This window comes from Labrus mixtus, chromosome 23 (assembly GCF_963584025.1).
Source record: "Labrus mixtus chromosome 23, fLabMix1.1, whole genome shotgun sequence".
NCBI lineage: Eukaryota > Metazoa > Chordata > Actinopteri > Labriformes > Labridae > Labrus > Labrus mixtus.
The window spans coordinates 3,939,260-3,963,833 of record NC_083634.1 but is presented as its reverse complement, the minus strand read 5'-3'; the positions used below and the strand labels follow the sequence as shown (position 1 = coordinate 3,963,833).

The following is a 24,574-nucleotide window of genomic DNA, read 5'->3' as shown; positions in this document are numbered from 1 at the left end:
ATGAAACCTATGTCCTTCCATATTTTGCGTTCAACTAACGTCAGACTGTACCTCATTAACATACCATCACAAAATGTAGCCAACTGTGACAACATTTTGATGTGATGCTAGATTTGGCTTGGTAAATGTTGAAAATTGTATTTGACAGCATTTGCATTTCAAAGTCAAGGAGTGATAGTAAAAACAGACAACTCTATGTTGTCCAGTTTAAGTACAGATTTTTGTTTTTGGATTACTTTTTGAAATTACTTTGAAATCTTCCTTAAAGCGTGACTCCATTTGACGGTTTTTGCCCTTGGTTTTGTAAGGTTGCAGGAGCCAACATGAGGTTATGTATGATCACCATGCTGATGTTTGCTCTGGCCTCATGCTGTGTGGATTAAAGACACGTAGATGCAGTGATTTGAGGATGATTGACATAATGGTAAAAGGTCATATCCTGATATCTTGCAACCTCTATGCCAGTACCAAAAAGAAATACAAAGCAGAAAACAAACTAACAGAAAAGATGACAAATCTACCATCCACTACAGTTACAACACAAGCTTTTCTGAGTTATCCATCAAGACCTAAAACTTCAGGCAGATTCCAACAACACGCTTAAAGACTCAACAAGGGTCATGGTTATCCATAAAATAACCAAACCGGGATTTCTAAGTCCATTGGCAACGTCCTACAACATGCACTCCACCATCCAGTTCAACTTCCCTGTTCAAATATATCCATTTTTTTCTGTCTGGGTTTTTCCTGGTGGTTCATCTGCCTGATCATAGACAGAGAAAACATTCCCACATCATTCCATCCCCCAAAAGTAATCCAAAGGAGTCTTACTATGTGCAGCTCCAGGTAGTCTCCCAGTCCTTTGGCGCTCTCTACCCTGACCAGAACTGCCTCCTTCAGCTGCGTGCTGAAGCCCACTGCCAGCCGGTCTGCCCGTGTGCTCGGCCGGTCATTGGGTGGCCAGGTATATGTGATGAGGGCTCCGCCTCTTCCGAAGATGTACGTTGTCCCAGCTGCAGGAAAAGATGGGAAAAAAGTGCATCAAGAATTAACATGAAAGATAGTTCAACTGGTTTTACAGCAAAACAAATTAAACCATGACTCGTATCCTGAAACATAAATACAGATTTGTATTTCTGTTGCAGTTGATGTAAAATCAATATAGCCCCCCTTTATAAGGATAACACTATAATAATAAACCTTAAATGTGTAAAAATCATTTAAAATGGTTTGCTGATTTACAGGAGTGGAATGCAAAGTTAGAAGAAGCCAGTATCTGAAAAAAATCATAGTTAGCATAAGGCTAAAGCTACATTTTTAGGTTCTCTTTTGAAGCTAGCTTCATAGAGGAAGTGTAATCGGTAGCTTTTGGTTGTAATTGTAAGAGGCTGCATTCCTTGTGATATTTCTCACAATCTTAAATAAACTAGTGGCAAATGTCTGACATGTTCCTGAAGGCAAATAAGCTAACAAGGGAGATAAAAATGTTTATCCAGGCCCAAAGGGTCTTTGCATACAAGAAGGAGGACCTTCAAATCAAATCTGAATACAAGAGGGAGTCATTGCAGAGCAGCTCTAACGACCTGAATACTAATTATATTGACCCCAGTTGGACAATAAAATGTAATGGCATGGTGTCATGTTGTGGTGTATTGTGTTGTATCGTATTTTTCTGTATGGTATGTTCATGTAGGTCATGGTATGCTATCGTTTTGTATTGAGTTGTTTCGTTTGGTATCATATCATTCTTATGGCATGGTATGTCATTGTACTACATAGTTAAAGGGTGCATGATAACACAATTTTGAGCTGTAATCAGTTGTAGGTTTAAGAACAATAACATATTCAACAATATAATCTCACATACTGACAGCATCATCAATTTTGCAAAGAGAATCCCTCTCTCGGTGAAGGAGCATAAATGAGTTGTATAAGGAAGGGTAGAGTACAACAATCATGTGCTGCTTTAGCACCAGTAACTCGAACCATCACTGGCTGTCATCCCCCTTTGAAATGTTAATGTGCCGCGCAAGTGCAACTTCAATTGCCAACAGATGAGGAGCATCAAAGTAGGGCAAACTGACAAACTTTGCACTGGCCATGTTTTAAGTATACAGTAAAGGAGCGGGCCTCAATGTCAACAAAAAAAAAACAACTTTTCCTAAACTGTATATTGAGAGCCAGCCTTAAAAACATAAATAAGCGAAATTATACTCAACTGGCACACTAAGAGATTTCATGTTTGAACTGTAGCAGAGGAGTTAGGACTTGGCTTTGCTCCAATAAGCTCAGTGGTGAATGAGAAATGACGGGCGTTGGCTGTGATTAGCATAGAGTAATGAAGCCACGGTGAACTGCTTTCAACCCTGTGGGATGTCTGTCATAAATATGCATACGTATTAAATGCAGGCTGTGAGGGTATGTAGTATTGCATGTAGAAGCTGCATATTTAGCTTTAATACCTCCCTACCGGCAGAACCAAGAGACAGATTGTCATATCTCATTGGAGGATAAATTTTTCATTTCAATTTTCCACAAATTTATCTCTCAATTTGTTCTCAATGACCTCATATCCATGCTTTCTGATTTGATTGGTGTTTTTCTAAATGCTTATGTATTGGGGGTCCTTTGGGAACAGAATATAAACCACCGCTCAATAAGCAGTACTTTTAGTTGGAACTACTTTTTTGACACAAGTACGTCCAACTGGGAAGAGACCAAGGGGAAGACCCAGAGCACGCTGGAGGGATTATAAATCCCTTCTTGATTGGGAATGCATTGGGATCACCCAGGAGGAGCTGGAAAATGTTGATGTGGAGAGGGACGCTTTATGTCAACTTTGGCATGACTCATGGACAAATGGATACCCTCAACTCTTTGCTGAAGTTGTCCTGTACATGTGTAGGTAGCAGGGTTGTCACGAAACAAGAATCTTGGACTCTGATTATTAAAAGGTAGCAGGGTTGTCACGAAACAAGAATCTTGGACTCTGATTATTAAAATTCAAACAATATCAATAAAGTTTCATCTGCTCTCTGTTTGTAAGAGGTATCAATGTAACTTTCACACCAAAAAGACTTGAGAAATGTCAGTATTCGCCAACCTTTGAATTTGAATGGACCCCCGCTGCATTCTCTCTTTCATTGGTTACAGCTGTGGGTTAAAATATGACGAACGATCTGACGTTTCTGTTAAGCTTTGGTACCTTTTGATACTATGAATCATTGACAAAAACATGTTATTGGAAAAAGTATCAAGATAATGGATATTTAGACAACCCTAACATTTACTGTAGTGTTTCCTGAAAATAATAAAAAATCTCATACGGCTTCCTTTTAACAGTGACTCATATCACTTATTGGAAACACTTGCTGTGGAAAATATGAACAGGCTGTTTCTTCAATGTTCTCTTAATGTCATCAGACAGCTACCCCCCGGCAGCCATTACCAGCATTAAAAATGAGGATAAAGAAATAATCAATCCTGTCACTAAGAGCCTCATCTGCTTTTATTAGTCATAAAGAGACATCACTATTTATTTTAGTCTGTTTCATGACCAAATAAAAACTCCTCATAGGGTCTTTAACTCCAACTCTAGTAGAATAACACTTGTCTTTTCTGTTATTTAATGAATGTCTAGAGGAAGTGTATTGCATTACTAATGATGTATAATGTTTTGAGAACAGCCCAGTTAACAGTTTGCTGTGATGGTAACCACTGAGTGACACCAATTTTTGGCTCCTAAAAAAGACACAAAATTTGACATCAATTCTGATAAATGTAAATACTTTTTTGCCCTTTGCATACCGTAGACCAGGCATGGGCAAACTACGGCCCGCGGGCCATATACGGCCCGTTGGGCTTTTTAATCCGGCCCGCCGAACTTTCCAAATGATATTATTATTAAATTAAATTTTATTATAATTAAACCTCGTTCGTTTTCCCCTGTAATGCCCGCGTTTCCCCGATAGATGGTGCACTTCAGAGTGTGGTGTATTACTCCCTTCTTCACTTTTTCGCTTTGCCCTATGGACCCGTATGAGCCCTTCTGTAAAAATGAGCGGATCAAAGAAAAGAAAAGTGGACAGTGAATGCCGAGTGTTTAATATGGAGTGGACAACTAAATATTTTTTCACTGAAGTCCGATCAAAGGCTGTATGCCTGATATGCCAAGAAACTGTCGCAGTTTTCAAAGAGCACAATATCAGCCGTCACTTTGCTACGAAGCATGCTAACTACGCTAGCAAGCAGTCCACGCAAGAACGGGCGGCTACGGCTCAGAGGTTGAAGGCTAATTTACAGACTCAGCAACATTTTTTTCACCAACAAACTGCGATTCAAGAGTCAACTACCAAGGCAAGTTTTTTGCTGGCATTCAAATTAGCAAAGGCTAGCAAGCCTTTCTCCGAAGGCGAGTTTTTAAAAGAATGCATGGTAGAGACAGCAGGTCTCTTGTGTCCGGAGAGCCAAGGCCAGTTTGAAAAAATCAGTTTATCACACAGGACTGTGACTCGCTGTGTGGAACTGATTGATGAAGATATAGCCAGCGAATTAAACAAAAAGGATGAAAGTAATGACGTAAAAGACACTGCTCAGCTCCTCATTTTTATCCGTGGGATTAATGACAGTTTTGAGATAACGGAGGAGTTTTTGACCATGGAGTCCCTGAAAGGAAAAACGCGAGGAGAGGACTTGTATAACCAGGTGTCTGCTGTCATCGAGAGAATGAAGCTACCTTGGAGTAAACTTGCCAATGTCACAACGGATGGATCGCCAAATTTAACTGGAAAACATGTTGGGCTGCTGAAAAGAATCCAGGATAAAGTGAAAGAGGAAAACCCTGACCAGGATGTTATTTTCCTTCACTGCATCATCCATCAGGAATATCTGTGTAAGTCTGTATTGCAGCTTAATCATGTTGTGAATCCAGTTGTAAAACTTGTTAACTTCATACGAGCAAGGGGACTTCAGCATCGTCAGTTTATTATGTTCCTGGAGGAAACTGATGCGGATCATCAGGACTTACTGTACCGCTCTCGTGTCTGCTGGTTAAGTTTGGGCAAAGTGTTTCAACGAGTGTGGGAGCTGAAAGAGGAGATCAGCGCATTTTTGGAGTTAATGGGGAAATCCGACGAATTTCCTGAGCTAAGCGACAAGAACTGGCATTGTGACTTTGCATTTGCTGTGGACATATTTTCACACATGAATGAGCTGAATGTGAAACTACAGGGGAAAGATCAGTTTGTGCACGACAAATCCAAGCTAACTTTATTCTCCAGACAAATTGCAAACAAATCTTTCGCTCATTTCCCCACACTTAGAAAGAGGTGACGCGAAACGCAAAGAAATACAACAAATCCCTTGACGACCTGCACAGAGAATTCTGCCGTCGGTTTTCTGATTTTGAAAACATTGAAAAGTCACTTCAGCTGGTGTCCTGTCCCCTGTCAGAAGACCCTGAAACAGCACCACAGGAGCTGCAATTGGAACTGATCGATCTTCAGTCTGACTCCGTCTTAAAGGAGAATTTCAAATGAATGACTTTTATGCTTCACTTAACGAAGCCACGTTTCCAAACCTCCGGAGGACGGCACAGAAGATGCTGACTTTGTTTGGCTCGACCTACGTATGTGAGCAGACATTCAGCGTCATGAACGTCAACAAAGCCCCTCACAGATCCAAGTTACCCCCTCAAGATCCAACTGACCAACACTTCGGATCTATCCTGAGAATTGCCACTACAAAACTAACTCCAGACTTTAATGCACAGGCAAAATAGGGAGATCAACAACACTGTTCCCACTGAAACGGAACGTGAGTTTCTCAACTGTGTTTATTAAAATGTAATTTAATTAAATGAATGCATTTGGAAATCAATTTGTACAATGAGCCTTGCATATTCATGCTTTGCTAGCTGTTAAAGGCCAAATCCTTTCATGTAATGGCTTTTACATGTGATTTATATTAGTTCACACAAACACTACATCCATCTGTTCCTGGCCCGGCCCCTCTGTCAAATTTTAGAACCCATTGTGGCCCACGAGTCAAAAAGTTTGCCCACCCCTGCTGTAGACTGTATGAAATATGGACGTACTCTTAGTGCAAAACCCATAGGTTTCTGAAGCTTTGATGAAGTTTTGATGACCATTGAGGCAGTCACCGGATTAGAATTGCTGTCACAAATTAACTTTCAGTCAACTTAGCAAAAGGCAAAGAGGTGTAGCTGAGGCGGGCCTTTAGCCTCCTGACAGACACCATGTCAGTCAGATGAGGCTTGCCCCAAATTATTCAAATGTATGCATAACTCTAAGTCTTTAAATAACCAAAACAGATGAGTTAAAAAAAAAAAAACAAGGCTGTAAACACGTCTATTTCTTGTGTTTAAATGGGCATTCAACCAGACAGAATTGATTAGACACTTGAAGACCTACGGTTTTTGGCCCTTCCCCATTGGCTACAATGTTGCTTCCTACATGCTGGCCCAAAATCATCCCTTTGTCTCTCTCCAGTCGACGCCACCGTGAGTCTTGACTGCTGCTCTGGTCAAACCACTTTAGCTCCATTCATCCCACTCTATCTCAACCCAAGAACATCCCACCCCTTACAAAAACCTCCTGCACGATATATATACTGTCGACTTGTTCCTCTATTGATACCAGTATTGGAAATACCTCCAATACAGCCTCATTGGGATAATAGCAAAGGAAGGTATGGGCACTTTTGTCACAGTCACCAAATTGTTTCAATCGATTCAGCTTCACTGCACCAAAACATTCAACACAAAGAGTGTCATTGGGCCACCAGGGATTTATTACATGCGCCACAGGAAAAAGCTGTTTTAAGGCAGCTAGAAGAACTCTTTTTTGGTAATTTATCTTGTGAGGCCAGCAAACAAAAACATTGTGCTGCTAGCAGACAGAGGAACATTAGTCAGAGCTGGTAAAATGTCACCAATTTGGCAAAAATTTGACTCTGGGAAGTCCCAACAAAGAAACAACAACGTTTGAGGGGTAGAACTGTTGTTGCCATGCAGGATTACTAGAGCATTAGTTTTGATTGGTAATTTTAGGTTCATGTACTATAATTGGTATCGAAAGGCAAAATGGTGTAATACTTGTAATTTCAAATTTCAATAAACTACCGGGACAACGGATATAACTTGTTAGTCATATCTATTTAAAGATTCTACAAAGATGAAGAACCTTACTCAAGGTCTGGATTTTCAGCGTTAAAAGTTTTCGGATTTCCATCTGTAGTCCAAGCTGTACTGACCAATCACATATCATCAGGCTTTAATGTTTGCAAGAGAGATAGTCCGGAGAGCAAAAGAAGGAGTGGAGCACTTTCAACGAAGATGGTAATGACAACCCAGCGGTATTTATTGAGATATCTGCAGCTAACAATCTGGTCCTCATGAAAGATTTCAACTTCCAGTTTGCAGTTTTTTCTTACCACTGTAACTTTTGCTGCTTTGCTAAAGTGCTCATGATGGATAGGCTGGGTCTTTGTAATATAGCAATAAGTAAGGTCTTTTACCTGCTTCTTGTAAAGTGTCTCACTAACACTTGTTATGAGTTGACGCTATACAAATAAAAATTGATTGATTGATTGACTTGAGCCAACAACGTGCTTGACCAATGTCCGGAAAGTTTATCAGTATTAAGATTTCTCCATTACTTGGAATACATATAAAAAAAGATCAATCCAACCTCAATTCAACATACAAGCATATTTTAAAGACTTGTTTGGGGATGGGGGTGTTTTTTTTACTGTATGCCTTGGATAGAGTTGAAAACCAGGGAGAGACAGCATGGGGAATGAAATGGGGGAAATGAGCCACAGCCTGGAGTCTGCCTGTCTGAAGGGCCCACAGCCTCTGTACATGGGGCACGCAAACCAACCACTAGGCCAACGGCTCCCCAGCATACAAGCAATTTAAAAATGTTTTTTTTTCTCCTGTTGAGGACAGACCAGACAGAGGACAGAAAATGTTTTAAAATGTTTACTTTCTTAAAATGGCAAAATTATGTTCTTATTTCGGCACATTTAATACTCAAGTAAATAAGGAGAAAATAGGTTTCTTTATTGAGCTCATACCATTGACGTACACAAGTGATAAGCCTCTGTGTAAATTATCTACGTTATCTATTTGCTGACCTGAGACTCACGAGAATCGGATGAACGGACACTACTCTGGGGGATGTAATGGACCAAAAAATGATGGCACAGAATAAGAATCTTATCTGGGAGTTGTTTAACGCTAGCTGCTGAATACACTCTCGGAACTATGGAGAAATTGGCACTTATTCCAAGAGGCATATGTCCACATTTAACAATGTTGGGCGATGATTGTCGATGACTGCCAATGGGTTTTGAGATTGTCTTGTTAGTGAACTGCAGAACCACAGTCACGTGTGCACGATCATGCATGGAAACAGCAGTCAGATCTGCAACGTGCTTTCCAAAGGCCAATGCACAGACATGCACACACACACACGTCCTTGTTTTTTTTCTTAGTTTGTGCCCTATAAATCTCTCTCTAGGTGTGCTCCAGGTCAGAGACGATGGAAAGCAAGGGCTGTGATGACTGCAGGGCCAACAGGCCTTCAAACAACATCCACAACAGCAGGCCACACACACTCTTAGTCATACACAGGGAAGAGGCAGGCGGATAAAGAATGGAGACATGCAGGCTTCTTTCGCTCACACACACACACACACACACACACACACACACACACACACACACACACACACACACACACACACACACACACACACACACACACACACACACACACACACACACACACACACACACACACACACACACACACACACACACACACACACACACACACACACACACACACACTCGGCTACCCGACACTTTCATTATCTAACAATCCGCTGGTAGCCATTCAAAATCGGCTGACACACACAGCTCGCCTCCCTCTCTCCCCGTCTAGCTTCCTCTCCTTGGCTCTCATCATCCCTCCCTCCTTTTCCTCTCCTCCTTCCCTCCCAGCGGAGCTAAGCCCTCTGCTCAGCTCTTGTTGTTTTCTCGAGGCTGTATTATTTTAGCACTGACTAATTATCGCAGCATGGCAAGGAGGGCTATAAAGAGGTCGTTTGCCAGAGGAGGGGAAAAAGAAGGGGGATGAAGAAAGACAACAGGGTGTGGACGCAGAGTGTGGAGAGAGGATGGTGAAAAGAAAGTTGGTGTTTTTCCTTTTTTCCCCCCTCCTTTTCTTTTTCTGTGTTTATTAAAAGAGCAGCACCAGAGCTTCGCAAAAAAAAGCTTGGTGGGAGACAGCCGAGGAGGAAGAGGAGGAAAGATTTCTAAAATGGCCGACAGACAGAGAGGGAGTGGAGCCATGTTGTGATACATGAGTGCAGAGCCACAAGGGGGGAAAGGGAATTTGGATGGTAGCTGCGTATGTTACAGGGAATTTTTTATGACATTTGCTGCTGATGTCCAATTAGTTTTGATGGTAAATGTTAACGGTTGAAAGGATTACTTCAGTGCATGCAACACTGACAGAAAAAAAAAAAAGATGACTTCTGCTGCTCACAGAGCCGTGCTGGAAGTTAAAGTACAAAGATGCATAACAAGTGCAGCAGAAGCCTTGCTCTGCAGCATCTCTACAGTGGTTAACATGAAAAATGTACAATGTGTCCTTGTCTATGCATTGTGTTCATGTTTTAGAATTTGCTTTTCATGGCCTACTTTCCAACTTAAGTGACGTTGGAGACTAGAAGTTGTGCTTAAACCGCCTGTAGTTCTGCCGTCAACGGTGTATGGGGAACGAATGTAGCCTGTGGTTTCATTGTCATCATTGTCTGTAAGACGATTTTTGCAGACGGGGAGGAATGTAAATGTCTCCGTCCAGACCCCTGCCATTCTTTCTTGAAGTTGTCTGTTGGAAGTTGTTCAAATTGATTTGAAATGAAATAATCAACATGCATGAGTACCCTGTTATGATATGCAGCAGAGAGAACTCCCATGATTCCCCGCAGGCCTCAACGTCATCTTTTGTTATCGTTTTGATTGAGGGCCCGCTGGTGGCTGAATTTTTACATACCGTGCGTTTAATTATGTTTGCACAAAAAAGATTAAAAAAGGAGCCAATAAAAAGACAGTTTCTTATTTGAGGCACAACAAATCCATAATGCAACACAGTACCTGGTGTAGTGAATCTTCCTAAAATTAAACTGCATGAAGCAAAACAGAATACACGTGATTTAAATGGTGCAGCAATGTTCAGTGACATCTATTGTGTCAGGGAGACAGTGGTGATATAATTATAAAAGACTCTCTTAAACTGATATCTCATTTAGTGTGTTTTAAAAGTAATACATCCAGCATGTCTTTCTCGCTGCATATCTCACTCGTGTACTAAAGCAAACTAATTCTCATCAATTAACACCCCTTTTCATGCAGAGCTTCTTCCATATGCTCGCCTTCCCCGGAGAGTGTGTTGTAGTCATGATGCCACTGTCATACTTGTCACTTTTTTTTTTTCATCCGTCTTTATCATGAACATCTTTTAACACAAACGCAGAAGTGCCCAAGTCGACTCACAAAGAACTTTCAGACTCTACCTGGAAACACTTTTCGACGTCTCTCTTGTTCCCACATCCAATCCATCCACAACGAGCTGCCGTTGACTTTGCCTGCTTTGATTTGTCCTGCTGATAGAGGCCACCTGCTGCATTGTACACTTGTACATTTGTGTGTGTGTGATTCTGTGCATGTGTGCTGTTCCCTCCTCTAAATGAGGAGACATAGGAGGTCTCTAATGAGTAGCCTGACAGGGTGCATCCATGTGTCACTGTTTCTCCCGGCAAACACCTGCTGCTCTGGATGAGGCAGAATCTACTGGACTCTGCGATGCAACACACACTACAAGGAGTGAGATAAAAAGGTGTTCATCAAACCTGAGAAGACGAGTCGGTAGGCCAATCATCTCTGGTGGTCTTCAGAGAACTTTTCTGTTTTTTTTAAGAGTCTTGGTGTTGCGCAGACGACATCACCAGTAAGTGATTAAAAAAAAAAGAACCCTGAACTTAAAATAACTTTGATAGAAACTTTTCCAGGGTCACGCTGGAAACAAAATTCGGCCCTGGCAAAATTCATTTGATCTGGGCGCAATCCAACCTCTCTGCTCATCTGTCCAATGTTATTATTTCTCCTCCTCTTCATTTGCTGGCCATGGACTTTTATCAGTGCTCTACTGAGCAGTTTTCTGATTGGTACTGGCATCATGAATGATAATGATGTTAATTTTGAATTCTAAATATGGTATCTTTTCACATTTTTACCACTGGCCTTAAGGTTTTTATTCTTCTTGCTCTCCAAACTTGTCCGCTCTTTCTCTTTATTATCTTTTACTACACACAGACGATCTGTGGAAATGGGAGACACCCCATACTCCCTGCTGAAAGTTAAAACTGCATTTAAGTGGAAAAGTTGCATATTGTTGTTTTAAATGAACAAGGCAGACAGAATAATGGGTTCTATAAGTCCTCCCGAATAGCAACTGTTTGCCTTTATTGAAAACTGCGAGTGAAAAGTAAATTAGTGCTGCTTCGGGAGTTGTCTGCAAACAAAAACCTGGCCGGATATGGATTTCTCTGACCTTCAGACCACCGTCGTCTAATCAAGCAATCTGCCTGCCCTGCTCTCTGCTAGAATAACAATAATGATGGAAATGCTCTGCTGCACTCATGTTTTCCATTCCCCCTCCCTACCACATCCAAAAAAAACAAAAAACGAGGCTAAATATTTATTTATTTCGGCCAATTAGCTCTGGCAGCCATTGATCTGGCCAATCGATCCTACCTGCAGAGCTGGAGGTGGAGAGAATGCCAAAAGATGAATGAAAAGGCTGCGGGACGCCGCATGATTATTATTTCCATTCACATGGGCAAGACGGTAATTTGGTTTAAGGAAGAACCGGCAAGAAGAAAAAATACCATTTTCCTTTGTCCACAAATCTGAAGGAAAAATAATCAGAGGAGAGCCATGAATCATGGCGGTAATGAAAAACCTATTGATTTTGATTTCTCGCACCCCTCCCTGTCTTTTCATTCTACTTCATATTCGGGCAAGAGAAGAGTGTATTCATGATTGAGTTCATCATTTGGGATATTTTCTCTGAAAGAGGACATTGATTGGGGAGGGTGGACTCGAGGCCACTATAACCTGATGCGGGGGATAAACAGGTCGTACCACCAGAACGCAGATGCCACTACTTTTCATTAAGGCCTGCGGTCAATGTTGCAGCGTTGAACGCAGAGTCTCCCCAAAGTCTTATGGGAACTGACAACAGGAAAATCACATGACAGTATGGGGGTAGAAATGGAAATTTGATGTGGAAAAAAAGGGGAAATGATGGTGGTGATGAAGTCTATTCTTGAGAGGCAACATGCCACAAGGTGCACCAGGCACAGCAGACGTTTCTACACACTTCTTATTTCAGACTCGCAGACAGGCGCTCAAACAATAACTCAATAACACACCGATGGTTCCTCCAACCTTCATGTATTATTGCATCAGCGCGGACTGATTTCTTTGAAGCAGTTAAGGAGAGAGACAGAGCTATTGATTCCTTTTAAACGAGAAAACTGAACCCTTTTCTTGCTACTTTTTTTGACACAACATATATTTCAAAGGCACTTACACAAAGGGATGCTTAGACTGGAAGAAAGAAAAAAAAAACAGGCAGGGATGAGGCATTCGGCAAAAGTTTCCAGACAGCTGTTGATCTACGAAGTTTTTGGAGTAACATACACACACACTGACAAGAGCTTCACGAGTGCACACATTTTTTTTTTCTGACACTTTAGAGTCTCTTTCCATCTCTTCTGCTGACACAAACACACAAACACCCTGAGATGCAAACACTCCCTCTTCGTAGTCTAACAACCTCGTCAACACCGTCGGCCTCGCTCTGATAGCTATTTCTCTGTGTGCTGTATATCAGAAAATATAGAAATGGGCATCCTTTAGATTGGCTGCATCTCGAGGTGGAAATAGCGAGTCATCCTCACTCTGATGCGGTTGGATAATGTTCTTCTTCTATCTCTGCTTTCTGCAAGATTGCTCCCAGGTATGAGAGGGACCTTCCTGTTTCATGAAGTGAGACGACACTTTCACTGCAGTTTGCAAACACTTTCTGGATCCCAGCTGGGGACCACACATGATGTGTTAACCTGTTATTTCAGGATACACACATTTAACGTGTTAATTAAACTATAAGAAAAGGTTCATCACAGCAGGATAGTGATGGAAACCAGGGACAAAAATACTGTTCATACCCCTCCAGTGGAAGGTTGTCATGGCTCTGTGGTTGAGTTAAGAATAAAAAAAGGTGCACTTTCCAAAATGAAGAGGTCTACTTGGTGATAATAACCAAGCCAAATACTATCAAACACCCAAAGAAAGATTTTTGTACATTTGATGAGTTTTGAATGTCCAACCATCACAGCTTGGAAGGTTTAGGCTCCAAAGCAAAATGGTTAGGCCAATCTCGGAAGCCATCGGCAACTGTTTTCTGAGATACTATATATGCCTCTGGGAATGGATGTGAATTTCTCAGTAATCCTGGAGAAGTCAGCCGTTGAGGTTAAACAACTTCCAGGCAAGACTTCAGACCAAAATCATGTTTTTTTGTTTGTATATGTTTATTTCTGCTGTCAAAACTTCCAGGTCTTTAGGAGTGAGCTTCAAGTGGTCAACTAAGGAACTGCAGTTCCACATTGGCTTCATTAATCAGCATCAGAGATTGTGGTTTGTCCAAACTAGGTCAATAGACTTTAACTGCAAATCAAAAACGGTAAGCTACAGGGCGACTTTTAGAAATGGCGATCATTGGGGTCGCTGGTGGCCTGCTGGATGGTGTGTGTATGGATGCTATGGTCCTCCCAAGCAGGCGGCCCGAGTTTGGGTCCAACCTGTGGCTCCTTTCCCTCAAGTCTCTCTCCCTGATTTCTGACTCCATCCACTGTTCTCTCTCTCCAATAAAGGCATAAAAAAAACAAAGTAAACCTTAAAGAATAGATGGCAATCTTGGAGTCTGACAGCTGTATTGTTTGAATTGTTGGACCACTGACAAAGTCGCCCACTCTGACAAGTATATTCAATGAATTGGACAAGATGCTAATCAGATCAGAATCCTCTAATGCCTGTGATAAAAATGAAGGATGCAGTAAAGCCTTTTCAAGACATTTTCTGAAACTGAGAAACTCTATTATACTTGACAGATTTAACAGTCCTAGTTTGGTCAAATACCCTCCATTTCATACCTCGAGCAGATCTTAACTATCTTTCTCTTAGTTTGATCGCAACATGCTGATAAGAGCTTCACGAGTAATTGGGTCTTCAGTTTCTGCAGTATATGATGGGAGATGGCGACAATATGCCTCTGCAGCTTGGATCATGTTGGAGAGAAGTAATTGGACTGACCTTATACTTGAAAAATAATTGGACTGATTAAACATATTTCACTTGCTGCATATAGCTTTGACTAAATCACAGCAATGTAGAGATAAAACACGTTCCTTTTGAACTGACGTTCCTGAAGTATGAAAATATCCTCAAGTAAAAGTATTACCAATTAAAATGTCTAAATCTATCTGACAGCATGTTGATGTAAATATCCATGCGGTCTAATATTCAAAATGAATTAATTCAGTCTGACATGCTGCTCAATATCATTTCGATTTATCATATATGCAGCATAATGTGGACTTTGTTTTAGGTTGTATAGTATGGTACAGGGCCCCAGTGGTGATTATGCAGCAATGTGCCAATGGTCATAATCAACAGAGAGTACATTCTTGATTTTTTATTCTAATTTGCTATTCCTCCAAAGTGAGTGCCAAAAACCCCATCATCAAGGTAAAAGGTTGGTAATTTTCTCAAGATACACTTTTTAAGATTTTGGTTGAAATTGTCTTTAGGTCCTGACAGAAATTAATAATTCATGTTCTCTGAAAAATTTACAAAGAAAATCCGTCATCTGTAGCAGTTGTAAGCCTGTAAAAACTTTGACCAATGTCTGCCACGAGGTACCAATCTGATGAACCAATCACAGTCTCCCTGTCTCCCTGCTCGTTCTCTACCCCATGCTTGCATGAGCCCACACTCAAATGGTGCTTGTGCATGTAAGTGAGGGGGCGTGGCTTTTGAGGGAGCACAGAGGGGAGGGGTTGGATGAAGACGGGGCACTGAGGGAATGCTACTTTCAAAATCATGCTAGTTTTATAAAAAATTACCAGCCCTGCCTTTAGCTCAGCCAGATAATGGGTGAGCCACCATTCAGTATACAGTGCGGACTTTTCAGTAGGGGGTTTCTGTAGTCTGAATCCTCATGGTCATTCAGTGGCCATTTTTTGGGTCCACCTCAGTAGACTGAACATTTCAGCATGGATGCTAACTTCTGGGTTTTGTGCATTATGGTTTGGATGCATCCTTTCAGGAAATGAGTTGTATTTTAACACTCACAATGCAGTGCGAAAATTCACATGCATCTCCAAATCAAAACAAATGAGGATGGATGAGGCCGGTTCAAGTAACCCACCTTTCAAATGTTAAGTTACTAATGGGTTTTCGTGCAATGTGAAGTTTTGTATTATTTACTGAGCCATCGTGCATATCACATCTGAGTTGGAGTGTCAATAACATGAGGCATGTGTATGCAGACACTTTGCAATTCAGATGCACCCAGGGTATCCCTTCCCCTCTAGCCAACCTGCCACCATGAAATGTTTGCATAAATAAACCTGCAGTATAGCAACAATCAATCTAAATATTTAAATAATCTAAATCAGTGACACAAATCAGTAAGAATTCAAACTACCTTCAGGTTACGTCATCGTCCAGCTTTTGCAGTTTGACTCAGATTGCGATGTCTGTGTGTGTGAACTTCCGCAGAGTCATCTGCAGAATGTATCAGGGAAGCTGACAAGAGGCGTCGTGAATAACTTTGAAGCTGATTGGTGCTTATTTTGTCTCCAAGCTGATGGTCATAACAGGGGAATAATAGCTTAGCCCTCTCTTTTCTGAAACAAATTACAGGCTGCAGACAAAATGGTTTCAAACTGATTTCAATGACAGATTGTTACCCACTTAGAGATTCCTCTTAAAACCCCATTTTGTTCTGTTGAACTTTAATGATCAAAGCATGGGGGAGGGGGGGATGGTTAGTGAAAAGAGATGGTTTGTGTGTTTAGAATGACTTGTTTTAGTCATTTTAAAACTTTATAACAAGTTAATTACACATAACAGAAACACTGGAGTATTCTCTCTCTATATTTATTGTGTCAGCTGTGAGTTTTGTGAGCAGCACACACGTCTTTGCATAATCCCTCAGACTGTTTAGAAACCTCTTCTGTCACTTTGAGATGATAATTCCCTTCCCAAACAGTACAGGTACTACTTCATACACAGCTGTGCCTTTTCACAATTCAGGAAGAATCAGATGTTTTCCCCCCATTTTTTGCTTTCGACACCAATGATATGCTTGCAAGGCTTGTTTGAAACATCTCAAAAAATGCTTGTTATGTCCCTGGAGGCAATGCTACTATCACAGAGAGAGATTTATTTTTTTTGTACAAATACAATTTCTCCGCTAGAGTCTTGCTGCTCCACTTGTCTTCTTACAAACATCTTTAAATGGAGGAATCCAGGGGGAGAAGCAGGAAGGAGCTGGAGGGGGTTGGGCGGTTTGGCGACCAGGGGGAAAAAAGGTGATACTGGGTCGTGCTTTAAAACTGTCTCACATGTCGATGAGAAGAGAATTGTCTTAAGAAAGGTTGCTAGGCTGGGATTGCACAGCATGCCCTGCGTATATATCATCTAGAGAGATTATTGATCAGCCCAAAATACCCTCCTCTGTCTGATAGCCTGCTCAATAGTCTGGTTAAGGTTGCGGCAGTGACGCCCAACAGAGCTGCTTGTGACAATTTTTTACTTCATAAAAGGCCTCTACTACCTTCATGGCCTTTTATTAAAAGGGACAGTTCTTCTTTTAAGTGGGGTTGTTTGAGGTACTTGCCAAAAATTTCGCTGTAATATTGAGTTTGGATGTAGTTTTACTCATATTGTGTGTTTGGATAACCTGCTGCTGTAACGCCACAATTTCCCAGTTTGGGATCAATAAAGTAATTCTATTCTATTCTATTCTAGTTGCTATCACTGCCCTGCAGGGGGAGGAGCACCTTTGTGATGCATACAAAATAGTGCTAAAAAAACAGTAACAAATAGTGACTTAAATCTGCTGTGATGTGATTTTAATGTGGTTATGAAACAAACTGAAATAAATACTGAGGCCCCTTCATGAGCGGACAACATCATCAGAGGACAGATTGATTATGTCTTCATATGTCTTATATATGCCTGTCACATTTGCTGCAGGGTAGGTGTCAGACAAGAGAAAAAACAACTGTAAAAAAAATAAATGTACACATGTCCAAGACAAGATCGGCGTGAGATCAATCCCCTTTTTGACCAAAATCAACACAAATCTTAAGTTCCTCACAGGAGCTTTAAGCTTAGTTTGTGTGTGTCTCCAAGGCAACTAAATGAACTGTGCAGAGGGTTAAAAAGGTATAATTTGGATGAAGAAGTGTTTTTTTGTAAAAACACAAGACACAACACAGATGTGCTGTTGTGTAACTGTGAGGTTTGATGTGCTGTTGTGTAACTGTGAGGTTTGAATCAGTGTTGGGAGGATGATGTGCAGAGGTGCATGGTGACAGTACAAATAATGAAAAGATCCCCGTCTCCAAACGAAAAATAAAGCTCTAGCATTTCATTTTTCCAGGTGTTTTGATATGGTCGAGTATTGTTCACAACCATTGAGAACATAAAGGTAAAAGGGGTTATTCCAGACAGCTTTGTCTCTGTTACAATACCTTTTTTTTTCAGGGATACCCGTGGAGCATAGCAAACTAGTAGGAATTTAATGTGGTTAGTTGCGGGCGGAAGTTTTGCAGTGTCTGGATTTATCAGCGTTAATGTGCATTGTTCACGCATGAATGCAACTTTTGTTCAACACTTTGCTCATACAAGAGGGTATCTGACACTTTAATGCTCATTATAGTCAAACACAGGCTGCACGCTCTCTCTCACACACACACACACACACACACACACACACATACACACACAGAGACACTCAAAAAACACATGCAGAAGCACACAAAGCTACACAAAGCAGCAGTAATAGCAGCATCATCGTTTTACATGAACTCTCTAATAACGTGCCAATCAAACCGAAGTGGCAGACAGAGACATGTGAATATTTCAGGAGAAGTCTGCCATGGGCCTTTTTTTTTTTTTCAATAATTTATCATGTTTTCGAGGGTATGCGTCGCCATGTTGACCACACCTAAAACCTGCCACCCACATCACCATTTACCCCAAAGGCTGAAATCGCAAAATGTGGGGAAAGCAGATGACAAACCATGTTAGCCAGACTTTTGCAGACGTTCATGGGGAAGGAAAGGGTGAATAGAAGGTGGGACATGAAAAAAAAAGAACAAAAGCGGGAGCATATGCATATGAGCATTGTCAAACGCTGACATGTGCAGCATGAAGGAATAATAACAGACCTGCTCGGTGTAACAACCTTATTCATCACACAGAGTCATTAAGCCGGGATGTTCTGAAAAGGTCAGACTGTTTTGTTGCGGCTAGATCTATGGGACTACCTGTGTGTATATGCGCCGAGCGGGTACGAGCGCGTGTACTTCTTGATAATGTTTAATAGCCTCAGACCCATTAGTGTTAACACCGTCCTAATTACACTGGAGGGGCCTTCACAGCACATAAACAAACAGCGGCTAAAGCTGGTGTTAGCCGTTCCATCCCTGAAGTGGTGACCTTATGAAACGAGTGGCTCAACTTGTAAAATTACACGAGCGGGGAATAATTCGCATAAACTGTGCTCACAAGCTGTTTAATGGACAAAAATAAAATGGATACAAAAAGGTGTTTTTTAATGATTTAGAGTCAAGGATTAGAAAATAGAAATGTCTCAAAACACAGAAAATTATGAAACACCAATTTGTACAAACGACTGCTATCAGAGAACATTTGGAGGGTTTTTTCTTCCCCTCTGTTGCTGAGTGTTTTTGCTCATGTTGGATCAAGTTAATTATTTGTAAATGATAACACAAAGAGTACGGTCTAGACCTGCTCTATTTAAGTGTAATGAGAAAACTGGTTGCAATTTCACATATGCACTCCTGAAAATATCTAGATAATTTCAGGAGGACTGCTCCGGATATTCTCCTGACCTGGCTGTTCACATATGCTCCTCACAGCAGGAGACTATCCCTGTCAGACAGGAGGGGGAGTGGGGGGGTCTCCTGAGGTCAGACGTGAAACATAAAAAACGACCAAGGAGTAGCAGACGAGCAACAGAGACCACTATAAGATGCTATAATGAGAATATATGACTTTATATCAATGCTACGTGTCGTTCAACAGGATCACAATATCAACAAAAAACGTGTTTGGACTACTTAACCAATAAAGGATGCAATGACACAAATCCTTGCAGACTCACTTTAGGAATTAAGACTACCTTCAGGTTACGTCATCCTCAGCATCTCGACTTAGATCGCAACGTCTGTGTGTGTGAACTCCCGCTGAGTCTTCTGAAAATTATCAGGGAAGCTGACAGAGGAGTGGTGAATGACTTTGAAGCCGATTGGTGCCACTGAGTCATCAGCCTTGGTCCTAGAATACTTTGGAAATGCACCCCTATGGCATCCCATACTGGGACCCCGGGTAGCATCTGTTTATCATCTTTTCAATGTATTCCCTAGCATTTGTTTTAAAGCCAATATTCATATTCTCCAAAGGATGGTAAACTTCAAATGGTCTGTTTTCTTAGATTAACAGCAAAAAACTGCTTGGTTAATTTTAGAATACAACTAATGGTAATAACTGAACTGTGACTATTTATTTCCCAAAGTAGCTGAACTCTGGTCGCTGGTGTGAAAGTCCTGAAGCGTTTGATCAAAGCCTAACCCAAAACGCTCTGACTTTACGAGCCTTTCTTGGAGGTACAGGACTTGACTTGCCAAACGCTGGAAAGCAAGAGTGGTTGCCCTGTGTGCTTTACAGTTACAGATAAGTTTCCATTGTAGTATGTTAAAAACACTGTCTCATGCAGATTTAAAAACACACTTTGTGCAAGTGTATTAGACAGTGAGGGGCTCACAAAGTGTGGATCTTTGAGGACATTGGAACCAGAACTGGCTGCAACTACATGTATCTGTATGCATCAAAACCGAAAGTTACACTTGATAAGACATAGAGAATCACCATCAAGATCAACATCCAAGTAATTTCAAAACTCACTTAACTATGAGTCCCATTACTCCCACTAGATAAGATTAACCCTCATCTTGTTACATAGATGTAATGGCCTCTCGGAAATACCCCCTGTCGGAAATAGATTGAGCACACCAACACCTTGAACAATCAGTTTGGCCAAACCAACATCAGCTCCCACTTTAGCATCTCAGACTCTCACATGAAACTGACCCCTTGCAGCCCACTTGACTGGAGGTTGGAGCAACATTTCAAATGGTTCTTTAATGAAATGAGTCGAGTGTGCTGTGGGGCTCGGATAACTTGCGGTACTAGAGGTGTAGGAGTGGTTGGAAGAACAATGTGTGTACAGCCGTACGGATAATGACCTTCATCTTGGTTGCAGAGAAAAGATGGTTATAATGGATGTTGATGGAAGGACGGAGCAAGAGTGTGGGGTGGCGAGGGGAGGTGATGGAGTGAGTGATTGAAGGTTGAAGAAAAGGGGGCTGAGAGAGACCAAGGGGGATCAATGGCAAGCCTCTTCCGTGGAGCAGGAGGGTAGATCCACTCAGTTTCATTCCCCAGGACTGTATTACTCAGACTCCAGGGTATCCCACATCAAAGGCGGAGGCGGATGAAGTGTGGAGATGAAAGAACGACATAGTCTGTACTGGATGTGTGAGGTGCATGAATTAAATATCGTGTGCATGTTTGTTGAATGTGTTCCAACGCGCACGCATGATGAGCCGGGTCAGTCCACACAGGATTTTCGGGATCTTGTGAAGCTTCTACCGTTGTTGACACATAAAAGCTGCTGGGAGGGATTCAATGTCAAACCACTGCATATCTTTTTTTGCGCCCACATAGAGGGTCCATTATGTATTCACTTAGCCATCATAAGCTTGAATCCATAAAAAGCCTTGGATGGGAAAATGGAACAAATATAAGCCTGTGTCTTTGAAGACCAAAGGTGGTCCAGATTCTCTCTGATCTCACCAGGCTTACAGTTGAAATCTGCCGCACTCTGCCATGGTGGCTTGTTGAACTGAGTAACTTAATTTAAGTTGCTAAGAAAGAACTCTGCAAAAGCAGTCAGTCTGCAAAAACATACATACTGAGGATATTTTTGTGAATAGGGATGTCATATTCTAGAGTATCTTCAAATGTGTCATTTTGCTGGGAATAGTCCATCCTACTCTCAAGAAAGTTTTAAGAATCTGTTATGAATTATAGTTAAAAAAAAAAACCTATATTTTCACAAGATTAGGACACACAATCATGAAAAATAAATTCTTATGGTCAGGTTGGGTTTCATTTATACATCTGTCACAATTCTGACTGATCAGATGCATTCTTGCTATGAGTGTTGCCCGACATATGTGTGGGGATGAGAATCAAGACCAGCTTCCATCAGATCTGGTTCTGCATTTTTCAAACCCTGCAAACTCAATAACGTTCGAGCTGATCGATACGACTGTCGAGTCTCGTGGGTTTTGTAATGCAACTTTATATTACAGGTGAAGCCGGTCCATTCAATCAAATCACTTGTGTTCACCATGTGTTGTTTAATAAAGACTTAAAAATCAAATTGCCCGCCATCAAGTACATCAGCATTAAGAATCATATTGAACCAAAATGCAGCTCCTGCAACTGTCTATGGGTAGAAATAAGTCTGTCAACTCCGGCTGACGATGCAGACACATAATATGTGCTGCTGCTGCAGGACAGTTATCCTCTCCCAAGTGGAAAGCAAACACAAACTTGGTTACAATGTCAGATTAGTCAGTTAGGGACGTGGTCACACTGGTAATCCGTACCGTGTTGAAGCACGATTGCTGCCCCGCCGTCCCCATTCGGCATGGTACGGATTGCCTAGTGTTACTGGCCCTCAGTTAGTTAAAAATAGTACTTCCATGATGAAATCTGTGTTGAAATTGGCAGGATAAGAACTAGTAAGCTGACTAAATGAGGTGACACCATAGACCATTTAAACATGAATGGATGAAGCTTGAATGACGTCAGCCATCTGTTCCTTTTTAAACCTCTGCTTTGAAATGCATCAACACATCCCTCTTCATATCATGTATACAATTATTGAGTATTTCATTTGATGCACAACGCTAGAAAACAGATATGCTGAGAACTCCCTGCAGACCCCGCACGCTCTCTGTACCTGCAGAGCCAGTTCTCTTTTTAAATGTGCTCAACCACAAAATGCTTCACATTCATAAAGCCACACAACCTTAAGGGTATGTTTTGTTTGTTTGTTACGCTCGTTTAATGTGGTTCATTTTTAAATCCTTATGAACGGGATTGTGCAAACAATTACAGCCCCCCAGGGTCAGTATGGTTTCACCAAGGTTTATTCATTAAAGAATGTACAAAATAATGACAATTAAAAATCCCTACTGTAGCTTTCTGTTGCCAAAAGAGTTCAATTTCTATTAGCTTTTATAGTTAATATTTTAATGACATTTGAACGGTTTCGGTGAAAGCAACCTTCTGGTGTTAATGTCGGGCTCCCTAAACGAATATACCGACATCATCAACAAAAGTGTAACTTCATAAAGCAAAATGATGGAAGTATTGGCTTTCAGCAGCAAAAGGAATAAAGTTTCTGGGTGTTATAGATCGTGATTGTGTGAGGTCTCTTTTCAAAGAGTTCAGCCCAGCAATAACAGCGAGGCGAAGATTGCAAAAAAAAAGAAAATATCCACAAGCCAGCTCTACGAGGACCCTGGGTAGTCATCTGAAATGTCAACGGTGCCTCTGTTCTCTGAGGTCGAATGAGTGTTGAAGTCTCTGAATAAAGCAGAGGCAGTCGATTGTATTCTTTTTCGTCTTTCCTCCCTTGTCTCAGGGAGCTCAGGGGGACTCCTGAACAGGGCCGACTGTCTGAGCATGCCTGTCACAGAGCTGATATTTCATATGCAGGGAGGTGGGGGAGCTGGAAAGACCGAGCGAGGCGAGGAATGGAGAGACACTAAATAAATGACTGTCTGTACTTTCTTCAAAGAGCCCTTCAATGGAGAAAAATCAAGCCGAAACCAATAATGTGACGAGACAAAAGCCAAACACAGGAGAGAAAGAGGGGGGACAGAAAAGAAGATTTGCTGTGCCGTGTCTGGAACCACAACACATTTAGCTAGAGGCACGTCACTTTCTCTGTCCTCTTTCTCTAACTGCTGGGCCTCCCTTCCTCTCATTCTCTTTTCCCTAATCTTTAACCCTCCCTTTGTCCCTCCATCCTCTCTCTTTCTCTGCAGGTTGGCAGCCCAACATGGCAGGCTGTGGCCGTTACATAACAATCCATTTGTTGGCCGGTGCTGAGAGACTGCTTGGCGGCCGATGCACAGGCAGAAAGCAAATAGGGCCCTTAACTGGGGGGGAATAAGAATTTGCAGACGCTTGCACACACACAAACAAACAAACAAACAAACACAGACTGTTGGAGGATGGAAAGCAAACACTGAGGTTACTGGTGGAGGCCTCGTGTTCTTCCTCGCTGGTGCAATCATACGAGCCGAGCAGCCAACTGGACTCCCGAGCAATCTGTTGGGTTTAATAATGTTTTGCTGAAGTCGCTGACACTTACCCAAATGAGCTTTAATTTGGGTTGTATACAAACACATCGAAGGCTGTTCCAAATTAGAGCTGTGTGTTTATTTTCTTAAGCAGTCATTTACCCTCAAACCCTGTTTTACGCTGCACATTCCTTCACTGAATGCATATAAGAGTCTTATATGTTACATTTGTGGGACTGGATCGAACACAGTTTTCCTGAGTGTAGTTAACACAGGAGCCTATCCAGTAGGGAGCCTGGGAGTGGCATAGAGCTCTAAAGTGAGCGCTAACTTCTTCAGAAGCTCTACAACCCAACCCGGACCCTCAGGTCATCAGGTGAAGGACTTTTAACCGTACACAGAATCAGATCAAAGTCCGGAGAGGGGGCCTTTAGTTACTGTGGTCCTTCTCTCTGGAACAAACCCCCTGCTGACCTGAGGTCCATTACTACTGTTTCTACTTTTAAAACAAAACTCAAAACCTATCTGTTCTCGAAAGCATATGAATAGTTATTTTTTGTATGTGTGTGTGTGTATGTATGATCACTTTTGTGGTAACTGATGTTTGCTTTGTCGTGTGTATGAATGATAAATGACTGTGGAAACATTTTCTTTCTTTTGTATGCTGTGTTTTGATTTTGTTTTTAACCTCAATGTAAAGCACATTGAGCTTATC

The 24,574-nt window shown here is 41.5% G+C and overlaps 1 protein-coding gene across 6 annotated transcripts in view; it reads right to left on the bottom strand.

Annotated features, from left to right (window-relative positions):
- The window catches only part of nrxn2b (neurexin 2b), a 702,861-nt gene that overhangs the window by 129,216 nt on the left and 549,071 nt on the right, over positions 1–24,574 (bottom strand). For all 6 annotated transcript variants that reach the window (XM_061031595.1, XM_061031601.1, XM_061031599.1 and 3 more), the window contains one exon: positions 832–1,013. In XM_061031595.1, coding sequence (XP_060887578.1) covers positions 832–1,013 — 182 coding nt within the window. The remainder of the gene's footprint in view (positions 1–831; positions 1,014–24,574) is intronic.